The following is a 23,791-nucleotide window of genomic DNA, read 5'->3' on the forward strand; positions in this document are numbered from 1 at the left end:
AGCAAATTCGGTACTGAGAGGAGAGATGTTCTGGAGAAGAGACGGCTTGTGGTCTGGGTCGACTTCTTCTTTTGTGGAGTCGGCTTCTTGTCTCCATAAATTATCAAAAGCAGAAGTTGATAGCACAAAGGGCATGTTATTTTTGTCTGGTTATAGTGATTTAATTAATTTAATCTTTTGAGTTGTTGTTTGATTATCACTTTCATCAACTTCATTTGACTCTTTCACTTCCTTTGTCGAATCCAACCATGGAAGTTTCATGTACTCAGCCGAAATGGGTCTAATTTCTAGGAATTTCCTGGACAAATTTTGTCTCTTTTGTGTATATAAAATTAATCTAGATCCAATTTGCCGCAAATCAAACCCTATTCATATTTAAGAATTTAAATTGTCGGGTTTAGTTGTATCAAGTATATATATAAAAAATCATGTGAATTTAAATCCACGATAGATTTATAAATACGATACACAATAATATACAATATTACAAACCTAATACTTAATTTATAACCATACTCAATCTAGTACCTAGAGCGGAAACAAATTACGTATCCGAATAATTAGTTGTTAACAAAAGAAATATGAATGCTCGCATCGAAGAATTTCTTCTACTAATTATCGTCATTTGTGAAAGGTAATCACAAATATGTAAGCATGACAAAATTATTGGAAATTTTGATCATTTCATGATACACGTTTTGAAAAAGAAATCAAACTAACTGTCCTTGATAATAAAATATCAAATTAATTTCTTATACAAAGTCAAAAATCTATAACCAACATAGAAATTTAAGTGTGGTTACAAGACTCTCATGTATATGAACAGTTATGGAGTCCATATTATATGTTATTAAATCAGTAAGTAAATTAACATGATCTCAGTGGAATTTTTGATAATTTCAAACTTACTATTGAGAATTATTTAATTATATTATATGATTTATAATAATTCTATAATCAAACTTAATGTTACAGCTAAAAATTGCTTCAATAAAAAGCTGGATTTGATAAGTATGGATGGATTGACTTAGGAAAACCCTAAAATTAAATGAGGAATCTTTCAGTCAGTTCTTGTCCCTTTTGTTTTTCTCTCTTCACCATCTAAAACTATTACTTTGATTCGACACATACTTGTATAGAGAGATGGATTTAGATTAATATTATATTATTTTAATTTAAATTAAATTAAATTAAACTAAACTTCAATACTACTACTTCTTCCCATGAACTCACCACTTCCTCCCACTGCCCCACGTGAACTCACTAGAACAATTTTTGACATAATGCCACCTCCGCCCTTCTATTCTTAATTATTATTCTGATTAACATTAATTGAGATCCTTTCTTCATATTAACTTTGATTTTTTTTTTTTTTTTTTGGTAACTGGGGACTCGCCAGCTTGCATGTACCTAAATAACTATCTTCAGAATCCTGAAGTAACAATTAAGTAATCCTCCAATGGTTATCCGTATTAGCAACCGAAAAAAATCAAAAGATCAGGACCTCTGGAATATACACTTCAAATTCGTTATTTGATCACTATGGCCACTAAGGTAATGCTTAACTTTGATTTTAGAATACAAAATTTATGTTTAGCTTTTAATAGCATAACAATACCTTCAAAACTCTAGACAAGTCTCAAGATAGAAAAGAGGATTCAAATTCAATTGAATGTTTAAATTTGTCATCACATGAAAAAGGTCGAAAAAACCAACCAAATATATCTCTACGTAACCTAATGATGAAAATTAGTTTATTTTTTTTTTTTTTTTTGATAATCAGGGATGTTATATCAGTTTACACGTATCTCAACTAATCTTCCAAAACCTCGAAGTTAATGACCAAATAATCCTCCAAGGTCATCCGTAATAGCAACCAAGAGAATCAAACCCAAAATTTTTGAGTAATACTCCAGAACTTATCGACCACTCGGCCACCTAAGGTAATGCAACTTTGTTTTTAATGAATACAAAATTTATGTTTAGCTTTGATGGTTATAATATTTTCAAAACTCTAGACAAGTCTCAAGATGGGAGCGGGATTCAAATTCAGTTTGAATGTTAATTTTGTCATCACATGAGAAGATACGACAAAAGGTCGAAAAACAACCAAATAATCTCTATCGTAACTCTTTAATGATAAAAGGGTTTCAAAAATAGTTCTTTCTTTGATCGTCATTGTATATAGCACAAGAACAGTAATAAATCGCCGTAAATAATTTATTATACTGAGAATTTATGTCACAGATTGTTTAATTTAGAAGCCACCGACCTTTTTGGCTTTTACAAGTTTATTACTAATTAAACTTGTTTAAAGTACTAAGAAATTTCTAATTTACTTCAGCTCTCACATGCTATAGTTGACTCCATCCACTTACTCTTGTTTTGAGACAAATTCTTCTGTATTCTTTACCTTTATATGATTTGATATTCTATTTCGATCATCGGCAGTCGTGCACAAGAAGCAGAAACAAAAATGGACTTCACTACTTGTCATGGTGGAGAGATTAAGAAGACTAATTAACAATGATTTAAGGCATAAAGCCAAAAAAATTTAAAAAGTTAATTTATTAAGAAACCATGTCGTGTCCAAAGAAGCCTTCTCTAACATGCTAGAAGAAGCAAAATTCAGGTATGATGAGGAAGATTGTTCTGGAGAAGGACGGCTTGTGGTCTGGGTCGACTTCTTTGTTTGTGGATGTCGGCATGATGGGGTCTTGCTGCACTGGATGCATAACATCTCCGCTTGAGCCACGGCCAGTTGCATTTGCAGCTGAGAAACTGGTTTTGCAGAAAAGAAATGGCCCCAACGCATCCGTAACGGGGTCTCTCACTCGCGCATTCGCTTCGTACACCAAACTGCTCACTGCATCCGCTCTCTGGTGAACGGAAGCTCCTGCAATTTTTATATAACAACAGAAGTTATATAACTTGAAAGAAACTAAATGTTTTCTTTTCAAGAAAAATATAGAGAGAGGACCTGCAACATTTTGCTGACGTTACTAGCGCCGAAGACTTGTGAACAATGGCGAACTTGTGAGGGTCATCGGAGGGAAAGTAGGGGCGAAGAGATCAGTCTTTAGCGCAACGGCGACGGAGCAACTTGCAGGAGGCGCATGGGAGATTTCCACCCATTTTTTGAGTGAAACCTCTACTCTAGCTTGGTGAAGAAGAGGAAGAATTTAAGGAGAAAGAAGTGGTTTGAATTTAGGCGTAGGTTGAAGGAAGGAGGCCGAGAGTGTGCATTTTATAATAGGTGCGCTGTGGATGTTGTCGACGTCGTAAGGCATGGATGTGTCCTTGGATGAGGGAAGTCGATAGATCAAAGGACTAAGTTACATTAAATTTCAATGACGGACCAATTAGAGGTGAGGGTTTGCTTGATTATATTTGTATGATCTAAGAGAGGCACGCTAGTTTTCTAATGTATCAGGTAATGATTCCACACCAGTCTAGGTTACCGCTATTGGTTCGACGTCGTGTTTCTCTCGTGACCACGATTATGTCCTGTACCACCTCCGTGGCTGGTCTGCTGATAACACAAACAAAGGCAATTAAGTTATATGGGCTCTCAAGTTCAAGTCCCTACAAGTGTCACAGTGGTCCTCGGTCACTGTCACTTCGCACCTCTCTCTGGGATATTGTAGGAGTCCTAGAGCATAGCCACGTATACTGCCCACATCGTCGGATAGACCCGCCTCCGTTCAATAACACCCCATACGGGCTCCGCCAGCTACAACACCTTGAGTCCTACGGCACAAGTTAAGACGAATTTACTTGCACAGTGATTATACATCAAGGGTAGCCCAAAATTCGATATGTCGAGTTGCTCTCGGGTTGGCGAAATTCTCAGGGTCTAATTCATGCTCTGTGCGTAGCAATTAGTAATTACCACACAAAAGAAAGTCAATATTGGTGGAGTGATGGGGTTTCCTTTCTAAGGCGGGGATGGTTTTCTCCAGTCACTCACAAAAAGTGAAACTTAGCTTTACGCAACCTCCGGATCCCGACATACCTTCATCGCACAGGGGCCCTTGCCTTGCTTTTCACTAAAACCGGGATGAACAGGGTAGGTTGGTCAAACGAACCTTTGTAGACAGTTAGTTGTTATCGCTTAATGTTACGGCTGTTCTTTCCCTCTCCAATCGCTGCCGTCCCCTCCATTGAACTTGGCCTGAAGTGAGGAAAATCATAAGACTTCACGACGGTAAATTCTGGATGAAACACAAGACGAAGACCAATTAATAAGAGGATCGATGAATGATATAAAGATTAAGAGAAGATGATTACGTGAATGTTAGACACACACAGACATTCAGTGAAACACAAAACAAAGACACCCTCTCTCTCTCTCCTGTCTTCACCCACATGGTTTGACCACCAAATCATTGATTACATAAACAATGTTTTGTTTTATTTTTTGTGGAATGTAAAGGGGATCAATTGGTGCTTTCATGCATCCAAAATATGTCATCTCAATACCTTATTATTCTTCTTTTTTAATGACCGTGATGTCAGACTGTTGGAGTTGTCGACTACTTCAGCATTAATGGGTAACAGAGACGCACTCGGGGTCCGGTGAGCGGGGGCTAAGGGGGTAGATACGACTCAGCTTGGGGTAGTGCCAACCGCTAAAGATCCTCCGTTAGGCGTGTTTTTGTGCAGTCATTATGCGCATGTATACCCGTCGAGGAGTGATCCTTAGTATTTTCACTTTTCTGGGTGGGCTTCAAGATAGGTACGACTGTAAACAGGTTATCCATTAAAACCTGAGTATATAAAAGAACGGTTCTTGTTATGGGTAAGAGAACAATTCATTCAGGTAAACGAGAGAAGTGGGCAGTATTGGCAAATATTGACTCAGCTGGACGTAGCCATAATTGGGTGAAGCAGGGTAAAATCGGCGATTCATCTTTGTTTATGTGTTTTGTTTTTTTTATTATTATTATTTTGTTCCTGTTGCTTCTCTATTTCGTTCACAGACTAATTTACGTGTATTTTAACTAATCATTCGAAACCCTAAAACTATCGGTTAAGTAAGAGCTCTAGTGGTTACCCCTATTAGCAATCGAACCACTCGGCCACCCAAAGATAATTAATGTTAAGCTCTTGAATCTTGATCAAATTCATGTCTACTAATTTTAAGATCTATAGCATTTCATTTGACATTTATTGTCTATTAATGAAATTAATGATTAATTATTAGATAAATAACTTAACAGGTATTGATGCTAAAATTCGGAGTACGTAGATTCCTTACTAAAGTCTACGTAGGGGATTTGCATGAAATTCGATAATGCGATGTTGAATTAATGAATCAAAAACACAAATGACAAGAGATTTTTTATTAAAGTGGTTCGGATGCTAGATACAAACCCTACGTCTACTGTTTTTTGTGTTGCTTTTTGCGTTTGTTTTTATTCTTCATGTAAAGTGTAACTTGCAAAAAAAAAAAAAAAAAGAGATCTCTAAAACAAAATTAATCTTAAATAGAATAATACGTGACGTGAATCCGTGCTTTGTGTATTAACCGCAAAAGAAAAGGAATGTGAAGCTAGGGTTTGCATGGAAAAACATGTAAAACTTTTTGGCTAAATTTTATGTGATTAATGATTGAACATTAGAATTCATCTTTTTCTGACAAAAAGAAAGAAGAATAAAAGGAAAGAGGTTTCTAATTGAACAGAGTCAGGTGATGTGGGGGAAAGCCAAAAGGATCTTTTATAGCAACGAGATAAAACTGTCTTTTCTGGGGGACAGGTTTAGTCTTTTGGTGCTTCTATTTTGACGTATTAGTTGATTAATCAAAACTTTTTGATTAATTTAATCAACTAATTAACCAACTGAGATATATACAAAGATCCTGCTGCATGTCAATTTAAGAATCAGATCTATATGCAGATTTTCTTCCTCGTTTTTTTTTTTCTTCTTTCTTGTGGAAACTGATCCCGTGAGTTAGTGTGTTATAACTAGCTCCAGTTCACATAATATCAAAATGAATTGCGACTAGATTGATGTGAAAGACATACATTGTTCTTAAGAACATAGCCCCAAATTTGTCACGGCTAGGCTAGCTGTTTAATCTTGACCTATAAGTTCGAAGACCTTGTGATCCTTATTAAAGAACAAATTGCCCTAAAAACAAATAATAATACTACACATACATCATTCCCATACAACATTTCTCATACAATATTATATGATAAGAAATAATACTACACATACATCATTCCCATACAACATTTCTCATACAACATTATGTGGTAAGATGTGATTGGGTGAAAGTTTAATTTTAACTTTAAATTAACCAATCATATCTTGCCACATAATGTTGTATGAGAAATGTTGTATGAAAATGATGTATGTGTAGTATTACTCAAAAACAAAATTGAACACATTATTAATTACAATTTCATTAAAGATTAATACTATTGGCAAACCCTTCTTTCAAACTTTCTCTCACAAATACGACATATCAATTCGTAATAGGTCTTGTCTGACCAAATAGAAGCTGACCAATTACGAACTGTCACGTCGTATTTATGAGAGAAATGTTTGTCAACCTATCTTTATTCATTCATTAAGTGATGAGTCTCTTATATGAATGAATAGAAAAAGAAAAAAATATGTATAAAGAGGTTTATAAAAGGCGATTAGCCTTTCACAAGATAAACCTCTATGATAGGATAAAAAACAAAAGTCTAACCAAGACAAAAGAGTTATACAAAACACTATCTCCCAATGTACATCATACCACGGGACAATTCTAAATTAGGACGAAAATAAAAGTCTATATAAAACCATCTCCAAGATAGCCATCACCAAATCCTCTTATACGATTTTGACACCTCATTTTCATATCTAATATTATCTACACTTGTTTAACAATAAGAAATTGTTAGATACTGTGCAAGCTAAGCAAAAGTTTAGCAGAAATTATAATATATGATAATGGAAATCAAGGAAAACACAACCCACCAAGAAATCAATGAGAGCCTGACATGAAATTAAGTTGAGTGAATTATTAAAATGAAAGCGATTTCGATGGAGATTAATATTGAAATTTGTAGGAGTTGTAGAACCCTAAGTCCTATCAGCTCACTCTTGCATTAATGGCTTCTCACATGATTCCAAGCTTCCCATTTCTTCTTCCAATATAAAACAGCTCTACTTTCATTGAATATGTTGGTCTCTCGTCAATATTTTTACAATTATTGTACAGAAGTACTTGATTCATGAATTTAATTAAACAATATTCAAGAACCCTAATATATCTTGCTTTCAAATCCATCAAATTTGAAGAATATGAACGATATTTAAAAGCGTTTTTTTGAGTAATTTTATCAATGCCTATCAAAATATAAATCAAATTAGTCAATCTTGGATGACCGAATGGTACGAGAGGAACTCTTAGGTATATTACTTAAGAGGTTCTGAGTTTTATTTATCTCAACTACTAATAGAGGTGACCACTAAAAGATTACTCATTCGTCAACTTCAGAGTTCCAGCTGGCTCAGATACTTCGGGTGACCACAAAAAAAATCTTAACCTAATCTAGAATTCTCTCTCTCTCTCTCTCTCTCTCTCTCTCTCTCTCTCTCTCTCTCTCTCTCTCTCTCTCTCTCTCTCTCTCTCTCTCTCTGCTCTTCTTTTTAGTTTGCAAGATTTTCCCATGAAGAAAAGAAAGAAGGGAATCAAAAAGCATTGTTAATTAACACAAAACCCTAAGGTCTAGGAAGGTGAGACCACAAATATAGACAAGGATTAGAACCTTGTTGTTTGGATTCTGCGAATATTTAATAAATAAGGAAGAAAAAACAGACATCTTTAGCACCTTAGAAGGGAAAACATGAGACATCCAATGCATGGCATTAAATGAGCATCGTGGCTAAGAAAGATTCATTTTCGAGATGCATTGTTTTCTATCATGATCGATATTGTTATATCATTATCAGTTTTGTTTTTTTAAACCAGCTTTGGTAATCTCATTGTTATATATATGTTTTAAGTTTTGATATTGACATATTGTAGTCCCCAAGTGGTGACTGGTGAGATTAAACAATTCTGTCATGTAAGCTCAAGGAAGACGATATGTCTTCTTATCTTGGGATATTTTTTTTATTTTGTACTTACATTTTCAAATTTCGAATATTAAAAATTATGAGTAAACTAGCCCATGGATGGCCGAGTGGTCGAATATGGACTATTGGGTGTATTACTTAAGAATATCTAAGTTCGATTCCTTTCGATTACTAATAGGGATAGCCGTTGGAGGATTATCCGACCGTTGACTTCAGGGCATCAAGCTATCAGCTAAGGTGCACGTAAGCTGACACGAATACTTCGGTTATCCAAAAATAAAATTATGGGTAATATTTATAAAATAAAAAAAGGTTGTTTTAGGTAAGGTTTCTTAAACTTGGATGGTGTATTTTTCATGTATAATTGTAGCAAGTCATAAATATACGTACACATATATGGATCGAGTAACTTTTTGCATCAACTTCAACCAATATTTGATTTATATTATACGGCACAAAACATCTAAGAGATATCGATTTGAATAGAGATATAAAAACACCACCAATAACATTGAAATACATATTGTTATAGGGGAGTTCCAATTGAAACACAACCAATTCAATTTGATTTGTATTACATAATTAGTTAGGATATAGAGTTTGTATTACAAATGATAATGGTAGCTTATTCGATTTAGTTACATAATTTATCATACATAATGTAGCATTGCCACAGTCTACCATGGCAGCAATTAAGTTGCAATCTTGGAGATCGAAATTTGTCAATATCCTTTTTGTGTGATTGGATTCTAAGAGTAACTAGTACTACTTCATATAAATTATTCTTAGAATGTACTTACTAAAATTAGGGTTACTCTTCGATGTTGTGCCATCTTTCTACTATGGCCTCCTTATTTTTTACCATTTCTTGACTGATTATCTATTCATTTTGTTAAAGGTTTCTTGGAATTTAGTGGTGGACTTGGTGGCACTGGACATATGTCTTTAGGAGGGATACTGGTTGATAATTCTTATAATAATTTACAAGTTTAACATAATGAGTTCACAAATTTTACTAGAGGTGGGAAAGGCTGGAGCCCAATCGGTCTTGGGCCTGGGCCCTCAATGTCTGGGCCGAAATAGTCAGGGACCGATCCTAGGCCCATGAGATTTCTCAAGGTCTAGACCGGTCTCTAGGACCAGTAGCGACCGATCATTGGCCCATAAGACCGATCTTATGGGTCTGGGGTTTTAGATATTTTACAAGGGTTAAAAGGAAATTGGGAAGGGGGTTTTGGGCCCAGGCCTGGGATCGATCCCAAGCCCGGGCCCTCCTCCCTTTGGACTAGTCCCGTAGAACCGGTTTTTTTGTTTGGGTTTTTGCGGTCCGAGCCTAATTCCCACCTGTAAAATTTACATTGATGGATTGATATTGCATTACTCCAAAATTTGGAAACATGAATTAAAATGATTTTTTTTTTTTTTCTATTGTTGTATTACATTAATTTTATCCTCTTTTAAGGTGATGACGGGATTCAAATAGCATCTATATAAATTACATTTCCAAACATACCCTAAACATAAAAAGGAGAGCCGAGAGCACACATTGCTTGCAGGGAAGGGACTGGCGGGTAAGTTTAGGCTTGTTTTGTCCTGTTCTTGGGCCTCAGTTTGGAGGCCGGAATCTGTGGTGTAGAAAATGTGGATAGGCCCAATATGAGCTGAATTGCGTGAGTTTCTTAAAAAGAGACCCATCGGATTAAAAAAACCCAAAACACGAAATGGGCCGGACCATCCGGTTGTGATCCAAATAAAATTTTGAACTATCTATATAGTTTACATTCCAAATCAAAAGATATTAATTAAATCACCTAATTAAATTAATTAAGGCAAAGTGTAATACAAGCTAGTGTAGTACTCTTCAGTCTTACTTATCTCTAGTGACATTGATGATGACAAATATAAATATAAATAATTAAGATAGCTTTCCACCTAAATAATGTTTGATTAGTTGAGGTTTAGTGTATGTTATTTTCATCTTATCCTAAACCACTATCATAAGGTAAATTTTAATTATAATTATTCTTTACCAAAATCATTTAAAAATCAACTAAAAAACATGCCCCTTGTTAAAGAGTAATGCTACAGTTATCGAAAGTAACGCACCGAATGACGTGACGCAATCCTGACCGTCGATTAATTATGAGTTAATATTAATCGACGGTTAGGATTTCACATGAATTCGGTGTGCTATTTACGATAACTGTTTTATTTTTCCTTGTTAAATGTCTGCCTATATGGGTCAATTACATGGCCACCCTTGAGGTCCCCATCTGGGAAGCTAAAATTAGTATTTTGTGTATAATATGAGTTAAAGATACTTCCCACCCACCCCAAGGTTTGGGGTACCTGACATGTTAACCCAGTAGAATTTTTTATGAACATATTCATCCAATGATGTGACAGATGTCTTTTAAAATATGATAGGAAAAGGGTATTTTAGTCAATAAATTAATTGTTTAAAGAAAAATTAAAAAATTAATTTTTTTATGATTCTCATTGGTCAATCTCTTTTCTCTTTTTCTCTACCATTTCTTTAGACAACTCTCAAGAATCACCTCTGTCTCTCATCCCATGGACCATGGTAGAGGTTTTTTTAATTTGTCTCGTACATCCTTGAAGCCCTGGAGTGGGTTTTTTTGGCCAGGCTTCTCTAGAGAACTTATAAATAGAGAATTTATAAATTGTGTTTGAAATTGTATCACTTTGTCAATTTATTAGGTTGTTATATATATAGTTGGGCTCCCTCCTTTGTTAAGCTAATATATTTTGCTTTCAAATCCATCAAATTCAAAGAATATGAACAATATTTTAAAAGGGTTTTTTGAGTAATTTTATCTATACCTATCAAAATATAAATCAAATTAACCAATCATATTTAGTGGAGGCAGTGCAAGTGCGCAACAATTGATGCAAAAATGGAGTCGGGTTATTGAAACCTCTGGGAGACACGAGCTTCGGGTTATATAACTGGTACAAGTGTATTTTACAAGTTTACCTTTTTAGCTTTATGTTCCACATATTTTGGGACATTCAATCAAATGTGTTAGGGCCAAAAAATATCATCGGCCTAAAGGTGAAGACACCGTCAACAAAGATAGAAGCCAAAGCCCAATTCTGACTTTGCCGCACAAAGTTTACATATCATGTCCGTTTGGCTCACTTACCCAGCTGCCCACCATATGGACCCAATCAGCAGAGGCCCAATTCGCTTAGGCCTCACCGCCAGGTTATGTGGGTCAAGGGCCTCCGATTCTAGACCACCTTCTGGACTTAGGATCTAATTGGAGCCTAGAGTCACCTACAGACTCTGGTGTTATCTGAACTTTACTAAAGAGGTCCATCACTACCCTAATTTGTCTAAGATCCGTATCTTAGACACGTTGGTACTCCCTTTCCTACTGAGGTAAGGGAGCCAAAGGTTCCACTCTTTCACAAAACCTCAACTCCAAGGAATCCTAGTCCCACCAGGATTCAAAAATCCTGCAATCGCTATTTAAACAAAGGTCAACTCTCTCACAACGGACAGAGACATCACACCTTCAGACCTCGCAGTTCCAACTCTTGAGAACTTCACATTATAGTCATAGTTATAGTCTTTGACTAGACTTCTGGTAACCTTTTCTCTCCCCAACCCTCACTAAATTAGTCTCACTCAGCCTTGATAACTTGAGCATCAGAGTGCTTACAGCAAACACCACTCTGGTGTTTTTCATCCGCTTCACGCTTGTTTTCTTGTCTGTGCAGGTACAACAGATCGCTAGTGGCCTCAACCTCACGGGATCAGTCCCTATTTCCGTAAAGATAGATTTTTGCATCTACAAATTGTACTTTAAGTTTGAGTTGGTAGCTTAGGGTATCTAAGAGTTGGATTGGGACTATTTTGTCTTGGATTTGGCTCTTGGTACTTGGAAAATGAACAAAAACAAGAGTTAATGAGGGGCAACAGGTAGGTTTGTTGGGTTCTCTTTCAACATTCAAATTAGGTCAATATCCTTTTTGTGTGATTGGATTCTAAGAGTAACTAGTACTACTACTAAAAAATAGTGCTTCATATAAATTATTCTTGCAATGTACTTACTAAAATGAGGGTTACTTAAATTGTGTAAATTCACCCCTTGTATTTGGTTTTGATTGCTTGGATATGTCCAAGTTTTCGGTCTTTGTATAGGTCTCTTGTTTGGAGATCAATTTTTTCATTCTTTATAAATAACCTTTTACCCAAAATTAGGGTTACTCTTCGATGTTGTGCTGTCTTTCTACTATAGCCTCCTTATTTTTTTATCATTTCTCCTTTTCGAGCAAGGTCACTTTTTAACTGCGTGTGACTCACTAATTATTCATTTTTTTAAGAACGTGTCTTTAGAAGGGATACAGGTTGATAATTCTTATAATAATTTACAAGTTTCACATAACGAGTTCACAAAATTTAAATAGTGATTTTGCGTTACTCCAAAATTTGGAGACATGAATTAAAATGAGGTTTTTTTTTTTCGTTTTTTTGTTTTTTTTTTTTTTTTGGTCTTACATTTTTTTACCTCTTTTAAGATGATGACGGGAATCAAATACATCTACGTAACTACCATTTCCAAAAATACCCTAAACATATGAAGGACAAAAAAAGAACCCATTGGACAAAAAAAGAACCCAAAACACGAAATGGGCCGGACCATCCGGTTGTGATCCAAATAAAATCTTGAACTATCTATGTAGCTTACCTACCAAATCAAAAGATATCAAATCACCTGATTAAGGGGGTGTTTGTCTGAGCTTATGAAAATTAGCTTATAAGCAACAAGTACTTATAAGCTAAAATTAGCTTATAAACATTTAAAATTTTAAGAAATTACATGTTTGGATAAAGTAATTATAAGTGACTAATAAGTAGTTGACGTGTTTGGTAAAATGTGGCTTATAAGTACATTTTATTATAAAATGACTAAAATGGGTACTACATTAAACAAGGGTATACTATGGAATTTTAAAATTAAATAAGGATAATATGGTAATATACTTGGTCAAACTAGCTTATAAGCAGAGTGCTTATAAGCCAAAAAAAAAAAGTACCTCCCCTCCAACTTATTTTTTTTGGCTTATAAGCTCAACTTATAAGCTAAAAAAGATTATAAACAAACAGGTCAGCTTAATTTTAGAGCTTATAAGCAAGTTTGACCAGCTTATAAGCTTAGACAAACACCCCCTAAATTAATTTAAGGCAAAGTGTAATACAAGCTAGGGTAGTACTCTTCAGTCTTACTTATCTGTAGTGACATTGATATTGACGAATATAAATATAAATAATTAAGACAAATAATATCCAATCATATCATATAAGTACAAGCTTTCCACCTAAATAATGTTTGATTAGTTGAGGTTTAGTGTATGTTATTTTCATCTTATCCTAATCCACTATAATAAGGTCAATGTTAATTATAATTAGTCTCTACAAAATCATTTAATAATCAACTGAAAAAGATTGCTGTGACATGCCCCTTGTTAAATGTCTGTCTATATGGGTTAATTACATGACCACCCTTGAGGTCCCCATTTGGGAAGCTAACATTAGATACTTTGTGTAAAATATGAGTTAAAGACACTTTCCCCCCTCAGGTTTGGGGTACTTAACATGTTAACCCAGTAGAATTTTTTAGGAACATATTCATCCAATGATGTGACAGATATCTTTTAAAATATGATAGGATAGGGGTATTTTAGTCAATAAACTAAATTGATTAAAGAAAAATAAAAAAAATTAATTTTTTTATGATTCTCATTGATCAATCTATTTTCTCTTTTTCTCTACCATTTCTTTGGTCAACTCTCAAGAACCACCTCACTCTGTCTCTCATCCCATGCTCTGTTTCAAAACTCGAACCGGACCGGTCAGCCCGACTGGGAACCAGTCTTTACTCTAGTTCAAGTTAACATAAAACCAAAAATATCATTCAATCCACTTTGGACCGACAATAAACCGGTAGAACAATACAAAATCGTCGATCCAACCGGCCTGGGGCTTAAAATGGTTCACTATTTTTGGGTATCTGATCCTAAAAAATTCATATTCCTAATTCCTAAACCAATTTGCGCACCGTTTCATTCTCCATTTCATTTGAATAAAAAAATCAAATTGCATCTTCCATTTTCATCTTCTATTCTTCTTCACTTACTCTAAAATCTACGGTGTAAAGAAGAAGTAAGAGGAGGGGAAGGAAGAAGAAAGAGAAGAGGAGAGAAGAAAGAAGAAAGTGACGGGAGTGATGGGAGTGATGGTGAGAGAGAGAAAAAAAAAGGAAAAAGAAGAAAGTGATGGGGAGAGAGAAAAAAAGGAGAAAGATAGAAGTGATGGGGAGAGAGAAGAATAATTAATAATAAAATATGTCGGGATATTTGCTTTATTTTAAACTTATAAGTAAATTTTAGGGATGTATTTAGGGGTGGGAGAACAAATATGAAAATCAAATCGGAACCGAACTGAAAAATAGGTATTTTTACAAATCGGTTTGGTTTTCAGTTTACAAAATGTAAAAAACCGAAAAGCCGATTTGGTTTTCGGTTTGGAGAAATATCACAAACCAGTTTTTAAAAGCAGTTGTACACTCATACCCTAAGTAAGTATATAAGCAAACCCTGATTTTTTTTCAATATTCTCTAATCTCCACTTCTCTTCTCCGCCTCCAAGCTCCAATCTTATGCACAGTACACACTACACACTCCAGCAATCCTCCACATGGCAGACTCCACTCCACTCACTCCACTCCACTACATTCCATCTTCAAGTCTCCACACAGCAGCACCCAGTAGCTCCACCCAGTGAGTTGACAGTCTAACAGCGGCAACTGCAGCACCATTCAGCATCCATTTCTTGTTTCGCTGACAGTCCAGTGGCAACACCATTCAGCATTCATTTCTTGTTTCGCCGACAGTCCAGCAACAGCACCATTAAGCATCCATTCGCATTTTACTGATAGTCCAGCAGTAGCACCATTTCGCGTTTCGCCGACAGTCTAGCAGCACCATTCAGTATCCATTTCCTCGACAGTCCAGCAGCATCCTCAACCTCAAGCTGCTCCCTTGCTCCACCACTAACATCTTCTAATTCAGCAACAGATCCAACTCCAATCAATAAATAAAATAAAAGAGAGGAGATATGATCGAATGGCGGAGAGAGAAACCTCCACTAATCCCAAAGTCATTGCTTCCTTCGCCGTCGTCCGAGGAAACAAATTTTCGTTTTGTCTATTTGAGAAAATCTGGTTGTGGCTTAGGTGTTGTTCAAGTTGGCGTAATTGGTTAAATGAAGAGGAAGAAAATCAGTTAAAAAACTGGTTAACCGAACCGAATATTCGGTTCCATTTGCAACCGGTTTTTAACTGAAAATGATCCGGTTTTCAGTTTACAATTTCTCTAAACCGAAAAACCGATTCGGTTTTCGGTTTTGATAACCCGGTTCGGTTAACCGGATTATCCCACCCCTAGATGTATTTGCTGGTTTTCAAACTTATAACAATTAATAGAATTGTTTAAAGATGTGACTCTACATACTGGTCAGACCGATCAGTCCAATCGGTTGGACCGGTCAACCTGCGAACTGTAACACCCCACTTGAGGTACGTACTTAAGATTTGCTGTTTTGCTTAAATGTTTATTGATTCAGCTTTAATTGAGTTGGTTGAGTGTTTACCTTGAAATTGGTTGAGATTTGAGGAATTTTAGATTTGCAGTCTTCGCCGCGGCGACGTTGGCCTTGAGTAAGGCGGTGTAGGCTCTGTATTTCTTCGTCGGGGCGACGGAAGTTTCTTCACCGCGGCGACGAGCCAACTAAAATGTGTATTGAGATTTCTAGATATTTTTCCATAAGGGTTAAATGACCATTCTACCCCTAATTAGTAGGAAAAGTGGGGAGTAAAATGTAAGGAAATTTCATGGAGAATACGTTAGTGTGGGGGTGTGATTGTAATGAATCAAAGGATATATGTGGAATTTCCAAGAAAGAGCAAGGGCATTATAGGAATGAATGAGGATATTTTGAGCTAAAAAGGGTTGAAGCTTAGTGAACCCTTCATTCATGCTTCTTCCACCGCCTCCTTCATTCTTCATTCCTCTCAAGTTTTCCTTCAATCTTTCAAGGATTCAAGAGGGCTTTTTGAGTAGTTTGAAGTGGGAAGTCATTCTAAAACATCCTAAGGTAATGATTCTTGCTTTAGATGTTAATTTTACCTTTATATGAAGTGAAGTCTTATAGCATGGTTGGTTAAAATTGTAGAGAATAGACATGTTATCAAAGGTAAAGAGAAGTGCTAGTACAATTCCTTTCCACCTAAATAATGTTTGATTAGTTGAGGTTTAGTGTATGTTATTTTCATCTTATCCTAATCCACTATAATAAGGTCAATGTTAATTATAATTAGTCTCTACAAAATCATTTAATAATCAACTGAAAAAGATTGCTGTGACGTGCCCCTTGTTAAATGTCTGTCTATATGGGTTAATTACATGACCACCCTTGAGGTCCCCATTTGGGAAGCTAACATTGGATACTTTCTGTAAAATATGAGTTAAAGACACATTCCCCCCTGAGGTTTGGGGTACCTATCATGCTAACCCAGTAGAATTTTTTATGAACATATTCATCCAATGATGTGACAGATGTCTTTTAAAATATGATAGGATAGGGGTATTTTAGTCAATAAACTAATTGATTAAAGAAAAATAAAAAGATTAATTTTTTTTATGATTCTTATTGATCAATCTATTTTCTCTTTTTCTCTACCATTTCTTTGGTCAACTCTCAAGAACCACCTCACTCAAGTCTCTCATCCCATGCTTTGTTTCAAAACTCGGCCCGACTGGGAACTAGTCTTTACTCTGGTCCGAGTTAACATAAAACCGGAAATATCATTCAATCCACTCTGGACCGACAATAAACCGGCAAAACAGTACAAAATTGTAGATCTGATCGGCCCATGGCTTAAAATAGTTAGCTATTTTTTGGCATCTGATCCTAAAAAATTCATATTTTTAATTCCTAAACCAATTTGCAGCACCGTTTAATTCTCCATTTCATTTGAATAAAAAAATCAAATTGCATCTTCCATTTTCATCTTCTATTCTTCTTCACTTACTCTAAAATCTACAGTGTAAAAAAGAAGAAGTAAGGTAAGGGGAAGGAAGAAGAAAGAGAAGAGGAAACAAGAGAAAGAGTAAGGAAGAAGATTAGAAGAAAGAAAAGAGGAGATGAAGAGAAAGAGGAGGGGAGAGAAGAAAGTGACGGGAGTGATGGGTAGAGAGAGAGAAAAAAGGAGAAAGAAGAAAGTGATGGGGAATAAAGGCTGGATGGGCAGAGAGAAAAAAATGAGAAAGATGGAAGTAATGGGGAGAGAGAAGAAAAATTAATAATAAAATCTGTCGGGTACATTTGCTTTATTTTAAACTTATAGGGGCTTATAAGGAAATTTTAGGGATGTATTTAGGGGTGGGAGAAGAAAACCGAAAATCAAACCGAACCAGAAACCAAACCGAAAATTAGGTTTTTTTACAAACCAGTTCGATTTTCGATTTGGAGAAATAACACAAACCGGTTAACCGAACTGGTTATACACTTATACCCTAAGTGAGTATATAAGCAAAGAATAAGTCTATCCTTACAAAGAAGCTTACAAAGTCAAGAAAAAAACAAAGAAAAAACGGAAAAAGAGAAAGAAAGAGAGAGAGGAATGATGAAGATGAAGATGAAGGGTGGAAGTTGTCTTTGTATGCCTCCTTTGTAGGCTTCTTTGTAAGACTAGCACTGTTGATAAGCAAACCCTTATTTTTTTCAATATTCTCTAATCTCCACTTCTCTTCTCCGCCTCCAAGCTCCAATCTTCTGCACAGTACACATTACACACTCCAGCAATCCTCCACATGGCAGACTCCACTCCACTCACTCCACTCCACTACATTCCATCTTCAAGTCTCCACACAGCGGCACCCAGCAGCTCCACCCAATAAGTTGACAGTCCAGTAGCAGCAACTGTAGCACCATACAGCATCCATTTCTTGTTTCGCCGATAGCCCAGCGGCAGTACCATTAAGCATCCATTCGTGTTTCACCGACAGTCCAACAACAGCACCATTTCGATTTCGCGTTTCGCCGACAATCCAGCAGCACAATTCAGCATCCATTTTGCCAATCTAGCAGCACCATTCAGCATCCATTTTGTCGACAGTCCAGTAACACCATTCAGTATCCATTTTGCCGACAATTCAGCAGCATCCTCAACCTCAAGCTGCTCCCCTGCTCCACCACCAACATCTTCTAATTCAGCAATAGATCCAACTCCAATCAATAAATAAAATAAAAGAAAGGAGATCTGATTGGACGACAGAGAGAGAAACCTCTGCTAATCCCAAAGTCACTGCTTCCTTCACTGTCGTCTGAGGAAACAAATTTTCATTTTGTCTATTTGAGAAAATCTGGTTGTGGCTTAGGTGTTGTTCAGGTTGGCGTAATTGGTTAAACGAAGAGGAAGAAAATCAGTTAAAAAACTGGTTAACTGGTAACGGAACCGAATATTCAGTTCGGTTTGCAACCAGTTTGATTTTCGGTTTTGATAATCTGGTTCTGTTAACCGGATTATCCCACCCCTACATGTATTTGCTGGTTTTCAAACTTAAAACAATTAATAAAATTGTTTAAAGATGTGACTGCTATATAGCGATCAGACCGATTGGTCAAATGGATTGGACCGATCAACCTGCGAACCGACCCTTTGACCAGGTTAAGGAGCTGTCCGGTTTTTAAAACAATGATCTCATGGACCATGGTAGAGGTTTTTTGAATTTGTCTCATGCATGCGTGAAGGCCTTGGAGTGGGTTTTTTGGGCCAAACTTCTCTAGAGAATTTATAAATTGTGTTTGAAATTTTATCACATTGTCAATTTGATAAGTTGTTATAGTGTATATATATAATTGGACTTCCTTCTTCGTTAAGCTAACTTTAAATGATGAGTTCAACTAAACTCGTTTATCGTGATATTAGAGTTACATTTATTTAGGGTAATGTTGGGGTTTAGACCCTAATTATATATGTCGAGCATGAAAAAAAAAATGTTAGAAATTATATTTATTTGACGTCACTAATTTGATAAGTTGTTAATGACGGAGTATATATATATAGTGGGACTTCTTTCTTTTTTAAGCTAGTTTTTACGCTTAAGTTCTATACAAACTCGTTTATCGTATCGACAAGCGGAGTTGGAGGGTGGTGGCTTTCGGTATCTTGGATGAATATATATTTTGTTTTCCAAATATTAAAGTGATGTTTGATTATTTTGCTCCAAGGTGATGTGGGGTAATTTGAGTTTTAGTTGGCATCGATTAAAGTAAGAATCCGGTGTTGTGACGTTGAAGAACAGTAAAAGATAATTATGGAGAAAAAGATGGGAAAGACAAAAAGGACAATATAGTCTTTCCAAACAAAAATAAGTGTCAGAGATTCAGGTACAAATAATAGGGGTAAATGTGTTCGTAAAACATTCTACTGGGTTACTGTGTACTTACCCCAAACCTCACGGGGGAAAATGTCTTTTAAAACTATAAAGTATTACCCTTTTTTACATCCAATAAATGCACAATACTGAATGTTGACCACTGTTTTGGCTAATTATTTATTCGAAATTGGCTAATGTTTATCCAAATATATATATATATATATATATATATATAGTTTTACTGATAAAAACACTATTTATCGGCAAGGTAATATATAGTAATAAAATGAAAAAATAATTTAGTAAATATAGTAATTAAAGAGATGTACAACGAGGTGACAGATAAAAAACCGAAAAAGGGGCTTTCTTTCTGACCACTTTCAGCCAAACAATTATAATACTAATACTTAAAAAGAAATAAAAAAGTAAATCAAGATGTTTTATTTTTGGTAAGTCAATCATAATATGATTTGTATCACGATTTCCCACGAACGACTCAAAATACCATATTTGCCCTCGAGATTCCATATCATCGCTTCGACCAGAACCATCTCTTGTAACTTACCACGAGGACGCCACGCGCCCACTTCTCATTCTCAATCTTTGCCGTCCACGTGTCGTACCATTCAATGGCCCACCCCATCCCTAGCCGCCTTCAGTTATGTTCCCTTCCTATCATCACCACACAGCACCGTTTCATTTCCTCTGTTCTTCCAATAATTTGTTTTCTCTCTTTCTATCACTCTGCCTTTCTCTCTTCAAAAACATGTTACTCAAAGCAGCTCCGGCTTTCTCGCTCTTGAATCCACACAAGGAGCTTCTGAATCCTCTGTCCTCCTCTGTTTCTTCCTCTAGCCTTCATTTGAACTCCAGTCTTCGGGCCAAAAATGGAGCTGGCGTTATCGTTTGTGCATCAAAAGGCGCTAGCAACAGTCCGTTAACCGGTGTCGTTTTTGAGCCGTTTGAAGAGGTGAAGAAGGAACTCGATTTGGTGCCAAGTGTACCTCAAGTTTCTCTTGCTAGACAAAAGTACCACGAGCACTGCGAGGCCGCAGTCAATGAACAGATCAAGTTTGTTTCAATTTTTTCTTAATTTTATATTCATTTATGTTCAAATATTTTCTATAATTTTATTCCAATAACGTGATGTATTTTGTAAATTTCTTATGCCATTATTTATCTAACAGTGTGGAGTACAATGTGTCGTATGTGTACCACGCCATGTTTGCTTATTTTGATCGTGACAACGTGGCACTCAGGGGCCTTGCTAAGTAATTCCTTCTAAAAAATCTCCTAGTTCTTTAATATTTTTATTGTTTGTCATTTTGATTGAAGCTTATTTGTTTTTGTTTGGGACGTGTTAGGTTTTTCAAGGAATCGAGTATTGAAGAACGAGAACACGCTGAGAAATTTATGGAATATCAGGTGTTTGATTCACAGCGTATTTAGATTTGTATCAAAATTTATGGTTTGCGTTAACCTGAGAGACTGTTTGGCTAATTTTCATTTGTCTTGTAATGATTAGAACAAACGCGGTGGAAAAGTGAAGCTGGCGTCAATATTGATGCCACTCACAGAGTTTGATCATGCAGAGAAGGGAGACGCTTTGTATGGTGAGGTTTAGCAGTCCAAACATAGCGTTTTATGATACTATATTTACGTTTAACTTAATTTGCTGTTCTGTATAATTAAGTTAATGACTCAAATCTGGAGCAATGAGCTTGAAGCATTTATATGCTTTTACTTTAGTCAAATATTATCATGCATATGGCATGAAGGAGCTGCATATCGTCTGACAAGTCATTAATATCTCATGTTATAACTATTTTTTTGAGCTGAATTGTGCCAATTTCTATTAAAAGTCATACATCTTATAGGGCTGCCGTTGGTATTTTTTTTTTTTCAAGGGACTAATGGGTATTTATGAAATGTTACATCTGTATAATAGGACAGGCAATTTGTGATGCCTTGCCAAGAACCAAATTAAGTAGTTCTTTTTTACTTGGGTGATATCAAGTGAATATGTGTAACTTTTTAACCTCGATGAATTCCAATTTTGATGCACTTGTGCATGTTTAATTTAACTTGTTGGTCCTAATTGTTTCTGTTTTCCTGATTCAGCTATGGAGCTTACATTGTCCTTGGAGAAGCTAACAAATGAGAAGCTCCTCAACTTGCACAAGGTTAACCATATCTAGACTTGATACTGTGCAACTTTTTTTATAACATAGTAAATAGGATCAAAGCCCTTGTTTCATACAGTGAAGCATTGTGTTTAAAAATGCTGAAGAAGTTTTAAATATTGCTGGCCATGGATATCACTCATTTCCTGTGCTTTTATGTTGGGTCAATAGGTAGCGAACCAACACCATGATGTGCAGCTGGCAGATTTTGTTGAAAGCAAGTTTTTATCCGAGCAGGTAAAATACAACTTCTACCTTCCATTCTGTGCTAAGGATTTGCTTTTTTGGCTTAGAAAGAATGCTGTATGATATTGATTTGGCCTTTCAATTGTTTCCTTCTGTAGATAGAAGCCATAAAAAAGATCTCAGAATATGTTGCTCAACTGAGAAGAGTGGGCAAGGGACACGGTATGAACCAAAAATTCTTATTTCACTTTTGGACAGTTTCCCTTCATCTTAATTTAATGTTCAGATCAACTTTCTATGCATAAACTAACTGATTATTATGGTGGGACTCTCAGGAGTTTGGCACTTCGATCAAATGCTCCTTGAGGAGGCAGAAGTTGTTGCTTGATGATGTAGACACCTCGCGTGTTACCTGGCTGCCATTTTGGAGGATTGTTCTATGCGAGCTTTTCTATTGCTAGTTCTCAGTTTAGAGAAGTTGGGCATGCAGCTAGTGAGAAAACTTATATTGTTGATAGATGAATGCATGTGGGATATTTTCAGGCATATCTTAGTTAAAGTTTGGTGACAAACACATTTTGAATAATTAGTTTTTCTCTATAAGTATTTGGGTGATATTTACAATATTGCTGTTGATTTTATTTTATGTAGAAATGGGGCAACAAATTCAGGGTTGTGAAATTTTTTTGAGTCAAATTTATTCGTGGGCTCCCGGTCCCCTTTAATGGGACCGGATTAATCTTAGTCCCTCCCGTCAAATGGTCCAAGAAATTAGTATTGGCCATATTTGACAAGCCCACCATCACCTGCCTGAAAGGAACCCATAAGGTGGCCCCGAAGATACAAGCCAATCATAGTCATTTTTCTTTTTTTTTTTTCCCCAAAATTATGTGTCTCATCTGTTTAGGCCGCAAATCCCGGGACAATTTCCACGGTGTGGCAGTCCTCTTGCAGGCCCAGACCCACAACTGACATTAGAGGTCCGTATTCAAGGCAATTACATCATGCTTTAAAGCATCTATAATTAAATAGACATCTTAAAAAAATATACACACATAAATTAAGTTCCATTTTGCTTGAACCTCATTTTTTAAGTTCTAGTTTTTGTCTGATCCACATGGGATCATTCCACGAAATTATAATTCCTTGTTCATTTTGCTTTCTTATTATCTAATAAGATTGTCCGGAATATATGCGTGGATTCTCTGCTTGTGCTTTGCTTTCTAGACAGCTCTATATTTTACAATTCTGAAAGTTTAATGGGCTATTTTGGAATTAATGAGCCGAAAACGTTGAGGGGTCCAAAAAATTTGTAAGTGAAAAAGCATGTATTTGATAACCTGTAAAAGTCGAGGGAACCAAAAAATTTAACGGTAAAAGGATGCATTTGATAACATGTAAAACTCGAGTTGTCCAAAAGACAATTTAAGGGTAAAAGGATTTATTTATAACGTTTAAAAGTCGTCGGGTCCAAAAAATATTTGAGTGTGAAAGAATGTATTTTAACCTGTAAATGTTGAGGGGTCAAAATGATATTTAATGGTTAAACCATTAAATTATGTCTGTGACAACCGGTAAAAGTTGTGGCGGTCCAATTATTTTAGAGTGAAAGGACTTATTTGATTAGCTGTAAAGTATTGGGGACTAAAAATGCCTAAAATAGTGTAGGGTCTAAATGATATTTTAGAGTAAAAGGACGTATTCGATAAATTGTCGAAGTATAAGGTGAAAATGATATTTTTTGTATGAATACTTATTGAAGCCTGTAAAAGTATACTGACCTAATTGATTATTTTAGGTAAAAGTACGTAATTAGAAACACGTAATACCATAGGGTGTAACTTAGGATAAAGGAAGTATTTTGTAAC

General features: G+C 35.7%; 1 protein-coding gene across 1 annotated transcript; it reads left to right on the forward strand.

Moving 5' to 3' along the window:
• The first annotated feature begins 20,229 nt into the window (after window positions 1–20,229).
• Window positions 20,230–22,547, forward strand: LOC116106076 (ferritin-2, chloroplastic-like). Its single transcript, XM_031392427.1, has 8 exons — window positions 20,230–20,625; window positions 20,742–20,825; window positions 20,919–20,979; window positions 21,080–21,167; window positions 21,676–21,737; window positions 21,909–21,974; window positions 22,082–22,145; window positions 22,259–22,547. Exons 1-8 carry the CDS (start codon window positions 20,321–20,323, stop codon window positions 22,309–22,311), a joined length of 783 nt encoding a protein of 260 aa, XP_031248287.1. The 5' UTR covers window positions 20,230–20,320; the 3' UTR covers window positions 22,312–22,547.
• The last annotated feature ends 1,244 nt before the right edge of the window (window positions 22,548–23,791 follow it).

This window comes from Pistacia vera, unplaced genomic scaffold, assembly GCF_008641045.1.
Source record: "Pistacia vera cultivar Batoury unplaced genomic scaffold, PisVer_v2 Contig51, whole genome shotgun sequence".
Taxonomy (NCBI): domain Eukaryota; kingdom Viridiplantae; phylum Streptophyta; class Magnoliopsida; order Sapindales; family Anacardiaceae; genus Pistacia; species Pistacia vera.